A 6,427-nucleotide genomic window follows, 5' to 3' on the forward strand; every position below is an offset into this window, starting at 1 on the left:
CCTAGTTCTTTCAGAAGCTCTTATCTTGGTTACATTTGGTAGTGACTTTTTTAAAAATTGAGTTTGAATGAATGAATGTCCACTTCGTAGGCAAGTCTGCCTAGTTGTGTATCTTGCTGTGTGTGCTATGGAGCCCCACTTTTTCAGTGGGGTAGTATTGCATCCGGAGTTGCTGTGGGTGTTACTGACATGGAGGGCAGTGCTCTGAGTATAGCCCTGTCATCGTTAACACAGTGTCCACGTGTTCCCTGTCCCTTTAGGAGAACAAGGAGACTGGCATGGAGAATGTCATTGAAGCAGTTGCCCATTTTAAGTAAGTTCATTTCCTGTTACTTCACATTTTGTCAAGTTTATTGGGTTTGGTGGGGGGGGGCTTTTGTTTGTTTTGTGTATATATTTATTTGTTTTGTTTTTGATTTTGGGGATGGAACCCAGGGAGCACTGAGCTCCATCTCAAGCCCTTTATTTTGAGACAAGGTCTGACTAAGTCTGAGCAAGGGCTCAAACTTGAAACAGTCTCGTGTCGCTGGGATTACAGGTGTGTGCCACCCTGCCTAGCTTGTGGTGGGGTGGTGGTGGTGGCATTGTTGCTGTTGTTGCTGTCTTTAATACACTCATTTTTCTTAGATTGTTTTCTTTGGTGGAACTGAGAATGAAGTTGCTTTCAGAGTGACAAACATTTTTAAGTTTTAAATTTTTCACTGACATTGTACTTTCATGACAGCCCTGCACTTAGAGAACTAAAGAAGTGCTGTGAGGGTTTTCCTAGCATGCAGAATAGGTATTCATTGTTTCACATAATTGGAGTTACTCAGTGATCTGAGTAAATGCATATGGTTTCACAACACTGCTTTCTTTGTTTTTGCTTGAATATGCCACTGGGGTTGTGACCTCTGAGGGCTGCCTTCTCCTCTGTCCGTGGTGATCCCAATCAATAAGCTAGTTTATCCCTTAAAAGCTGTCCAGGCATTTACTTAATCATGCTTTTTCATTGCTCTCCCCCCCCCATGCTTTTATAGAAAACACAGAAAGGTAGGAAGAGAAGAGTATCACCATAATCTAACCACTCAGGTGCATTTTAAATATACAGCATTTGTCCTAAACTGTTTCCTGTACTTGCAACATGTGTACCTGTCCATGTAAATGGCTAGGAAAATAAACACAGGTTCACTAACATTTTTTTAAATTTAAACTTTAATGGGGTATTTCTGTATGTTTGAGCTTTTGGTTTTTGTTTTGTTTTACTTACTATGCCTTGTTGGTACACAAGGGCCTGTTTCATTCTTTCTACTTCTTTTTTTTTTTGCTACCGGGGATCGAACTCAGGACTTTGTGCTTGTGAGGCAGACGGTGGAATCACTAAGCTAAATCCCAGCCCTCTTTCTACTTCTTGATGTCATGTCCTATATAATATTTAACCCCTTCATGTGCATTCTTTTGCAGTTTTCTCCCCGCTACCCAGTTCTAGGGGTTGAACCCCGGGCCTTAGGATGTACTGCTGTCACTTGTCTACACCCCCAGTCCTGAATACTTTTTAAATTTTTAGGAATCATTTGGTTAGAAAATGTTACCCTTAACTTGCTTTACTCTACCCAGAGAGGTTGAGCATGTTTTCATGTGAGTTTTGACCATTTGTAATCAGTCATACTGTTGTGTATGTTTCTTTGCAGTTGTCACCATCTTACTATTCCATAAGCACTTTTTACATATTAGAGATATTCACTCTTACTGTACTAAATGCATTGCAAGTACTTTGTATCACTTAGTTTTTACCTTTGTAATGTAATCTAACACAAAGGTTTTAGACTAATTTTTCTTCCTTACTTGGCTTCTGGGTTATATAACCTGCTCAGGAAAGTTTCTTAAACCCCAGCATTGTGTTCTTTTCTTCTTAGTAGAACTTAACACAGTCACCTTGACATGTCAAAGTACACATTAACTGCTTAGCAGTCCATACTTAAATACAGGATGACCAAAAATTCCATAATTTTATAAGATAACAGGAAATACAGAAATGACAGTTTTATCACATGTATTCAGTAAAAGAATCAGCTGGTTGAAATGACATCAGCCTGAGCGACACTCGGATTAGTACATAAGCACACACACTGCCCAAGTGACACTCGGGGTAAACTATCAAGTGGTTAACATCCTTTTACTGTTGTTCAATTAATTGCTTGGAGTTGTTGAAATTTATGCAGCCTGTTTCCAGTTAAGCTGAAATGGCTGCAGCTACATGTCCCTCACATTCATATGACTAGTTAGTATGAAGTCGAAGTGACCATGCTAGATAAAATGTATGCACGTAAAGGCCTGGGTTTAGAGCGCCATTGTAACCCACCGGAAACTGCGTCATCTCAATGCAACCAGCGGCTGTAAGAGCCCTGTTTCCTGTTCTAATTAGTATATAACTCACAAGTTAGTATATAACTATTTATTTTTTGTCATCGTTGTCCTTTGTCTTTTATCGTTTAGTGTATAACTTTCGCAATAATGTGCTATAAGGGCCTTTTTTTAAAAAACAGGAAACCTGGATTAACAGGACGAGGCATGTATGAACTGAAACCAGAATGTGCCAAAGAGTTCAACTTGTATTTCTATCACTTCTCAAGGGCAGAGCAGTCCAAGGTAACTGGGAAAATTAAAAGTATAGCAGGAAAGGATTGGGTTGTTTTTTTTTTCCCTGAAAAACTTTCACTGCTTTTCAGACTGACAAAGGATTTCCTACATTTTTATTGTAGAAAATTGGAAATACAAAAATGGTATAAATGCAGAAGAAAGTACAAGTTACTGCCTAACATTTTGAGGTTCCCCACCTACTGTTGTGCGTAGCTGTGTAAGATCTGTATAACTATATTTGCCTGGACGTGCATAATTGTAATTTGTTGGCTTTTGAAGAGAAATTTTCAATCTGTATTTAATCATTTAGCCCATTTTATTTGTTTGTTTGTTTGTTTGTTTTTTGGTTTTGGTTTGCACATGTTTCCCTTGCATTTTAAAGCAACAAAGAACTCATTTGGGCCATCTTTTAGTGGGAACAGAATTTGAACCTTGGTGTGTACTGAGGCAGAAGGGACTGCCCCAACACTAACAGTGGAATCTCCTAAAACCTGAAGATAAGACAGCAGGGATTGACTTATGTTGCTATTAGGGGATATTAAATTGTTTCATAGTATAATTCCTGATTAAATTGCTTTCTTTTTTTTTTTTTCTTTTCTTTAATCAGGCAGAAGAAGCTCAAAGGAAACTGAGAAGACAAAATAGAGAAGATACAGGTATTTTAATTTCTTTCCAAAAATTTCATGTTACTCTCTTTTACTTGCTAACCATTGATGTTTTCTATTACACTGGTGGGACAAAAGATTTAAATCTAAAAAGGAATAATACGTTAATAAAAGGCAGTCTGTACTGAGTCACCTTGGTTTTATCTCAGAGCTTGAGATATGTCTGGGAAAGAAAGGTTTTCCTTTTGTTCTTGTACAGCTGTTGTTGTAGATTTAACTGACCTTAAGAAGGCAGTATATCGCCTCATGATGTGTGGTAATGAATATTCTTTGGATGAAGACCATTAAAAGTGTATAATAAAGGGATGGTTTTTTAAACATATTCTTTAAAAGAAACCGTAATGACTCTATTTTCAGCACTTCCACCTCCGGTTTCGCCTCCTTTCTGCCCTCTGTTTGCGAGTCTGGTTAACATTTTGCAGTCCGACGTCATGTTGTGCATCATGGGAACCATATTGCAGTGGGCTGTGGAACATAATGGATACGCCTGGTCAGAGTCTATGCTGCAGAGGGTAGGTGTGATGACATTTGTTATTGATACTTTCAAAAAACCAGTATCTGTGCACCAAAAAGTTAGGGTTAAAACATTGCATATTACTTTATTGTAATATAATATCATTGCTATTCCTTGTTTCTAACAATGGAAATGTGTGCTTGGCAGATAATTTTGAGAGCCCATGGTTGTGCTCACCTCAGCCTGTTCTCTGGCTTTGGTATTTGCTGCTGGCGTCATATGTTAGCTCTGACATGTGTCTCATTTAATTATCTCAAAACACTTGCCTTCATCAGTATCCACATGGTACAGCTGAAGAAACGGAAAGTTGGAGATTTATTTTCCTGCGTAACTAAAAAGTGGCAGGTCTAGAACTTTGAATCTTATTTTATAGTTTTAATGTAAGTCATTCTTACATTGTCTCATTGAATTCACACACGCTCCATGAGTACTTTTTTCACTGTATAAATGAGGAGGACAGGTTTCAGTAAGGTTTGCGTAACTTCCCATGTTACTCAACTAGTAAGTGACAGTTACTCGGTAGGATGCCTGCTATATGCCTTACTCCATTCGAGACACTTTACACACAGTTTGTAACCTTCATACTCTAAGGGAAGTTGTTTCTAGGTTAAAGATTCTGATAAGCCAGGCACGGTGGGAAACTGAGGCAGGATGATGATCACAAGTTAGAACCCAGCTTGGGCAGTTTTGCAACTTAGCAAGACCCTGTCTCAAAATTTAAAAAATAAAGAAAGGGCTGGGGATATAGCTCCATACAGTGGCCCTAGGCTTAAACCCCGGTGTCACCCCCCAAAAAGGACATCATCTCAGAGAGTTCCCTGAGGACATAACAGCTGGGAATAGTACAGCCAAGGACACTGCCCTTCTTTCCGTCTCAGCAGGCTGAGGCTTGTGTACGCCCTCCCGCTACAGCATGTATTTGAAATGTAAAAGCAGAGAGCTGTGGGATATGGAGACTTGTGCCAGGATCGTGTGAGCAAAGGATGTGTGGGGAAGGATGGAGCAAGGAGGCGTGCGCAGTGTTTACCTTATGCTTACATTTGTGCCCTGCAGGCTCCTGTAGCTCTTCCAAGTCTCTGACCACCAATTTCCCTGTGTTTAGGGATGGAGCAGAGACAGCACATACCCATCTCCTTCAAAGACTGGGAGCAGAATAAGAGCAGTAAAAGTACAAAAAATGGGCAGGCCAGGGATTTAACTCAGTGGTTCCATGACCTGCCTTGGAAGCACAGGTCCCAAGTTCAATCCCTGGTACCCAAAGAAAAAGTACAAATAGGCTCAGTGTTAGGTGTGTTTTCTTAGAAGTCTGGTAAGGAACTTTTTTTGTGTAAGATATACTGAAGAACTAATGAACTTATGTCATTAGAGATAAAAGTATGTTTCCGATTATTAAGATTTATTCCTTAAAAAGTGGCATTGAACTAGGTCTCATCAGACTGGATAATCTTGATAAGTGCCTTAAGATTTGTATTTATTTGGCCAGTGATTGTTAGATTTTTTTTCTAGACGTAGTAGAGGGATGCAACAAAAACTGAAAGTGATGTGTTGTATGAATTGTTTGGTCACAACTGCTTACCCTAAGAATTTGCACTTGAAGTTTCTTCCTTAATGAAACAAAATTTTGTTTTCTTTGCCAAGAATTCTTAATTAGAAAATTAACCTCGGTCTTTGAATTTAATAAAAATTAATAATTTAGAATTGTTTTTATTACATTTAGTCTTTAATAGGTTGGTTTTATCTTCTTCCAGTACTAATTAATTCTTTTTATTTCTTATAAAAATACGTACTTGATTTTTTTTACTAAAAGTTACAAAACATATTTTATTTGAGGTGTTACATTTAATTGGAATGGCACTACAAGAAGAAAAACAACATTTAGAGAATGCCCTGGAAGAGCATGTAGTAACATTTACCTTCACTCAGAAGATTTCAAGTATGTATTTACTTTTTACTAAACTAACTCGAGATATAAGTGATTTTAAATAATCACTTATAACCTCTTATTTGATCATATAAGCTCTAAATTGGGTAATATTGAATCTTAATATTTGAGGCTACATGAATGTATCTGTGTAACAAAAGTACTATATTAGATCCTGTTATAAAAATACATAGGACCAGACATGTGTGGTGCTGTATGCCTATAACCCCAGCATTCTGGGAGGCAGAGGCAGGAAGGCTGAAAGTTTGAGCCCAGTCTGGGCAACTTAGCAAGTTAGCAAGACCCTACCTCAAAATAAAGAGATAGAAATGTAGCTCATTGGGAAGGCCCTGGGTTTGATCCCCAATACACACAGTAGGACCTGGGCATACTTAAGTTACTAAGTTTTATTTCATAAACAGCAAAAAATGAGTTCTTATTTGAAATTGATGTAGCACATACATTTATTATCTCTAAGATAAACCTTTAAAAACACAAAGTATGCTACCAGAATTTCACTTTAAATTGTTGCTGTTATAAAAAATTAAGATCTAGCCGGGCGTGGTGGCGCACGCCTGTAATCCCAGCACTTGGGAGGCTGAGGCGAGGATCGCTGTGAGTTCGAGACCAGCCTAGGCTACATAGTGAGTTCCAGGTCAGTCTCAACTACATAGTGTGACCCTGTCTCAAAAAGCAAAAAAAAAAAAA

The 6,427-nt window shown here is 38.3% G+C and overlaps 1 protein-coding gene across 3 annotated transcripts in view; it reads left to right on the forward strand.

The window, feature by feature from the left end:
- Window positions 1-6,427, forward strand: part of Ubr2 (ubiquitin protein ligase E3 component n-recognin 2) — an 88,248-nt gene that overhangs the window by 55,051 nt on the left and 26,770 nt on the right. For all 3 annotated transcript variants that reach the window (XM_010617626.2, XM_019206567.2, XM_010617627.2), the window contains exons 22-25: window positions 2,526-2,628; window positions 3,227-3,275; window positions 3,642-3,796; window positions 5,629-5,731. In XM_010617626.2, coding sequence (XP_010615928.1) covers window positions 2,526-2,628; window positions 3,227-3,275; window positions 3,642-3,796; window positions 5,629-5,731 — 410 coding nt within the window. The remainder of the gene's footprint in view (window positions 1-2,525; window positions 2,629-3,226; window positions 3,276-3,641; window positions 3,797-5,628; window positions 5,732-6,427) is intronic.

The sequence above is a fragment of the Fukomys damarensis genome, unplaced genomic scaffold (assembly GCF_012274545.1).
Source record: "Fukomys damarensis isolate Sample0158 unplaced genomic scaffold, DMR_v1.0_HiC HiC_scaffold_20, whole genome shotgun sequence".
Lineage (NCBI taxonomy): Eukaryota > Metazoa > Chordata > Mammalia > Rodentia > Bathyergidae > Fukomys > Fukomys damarensis.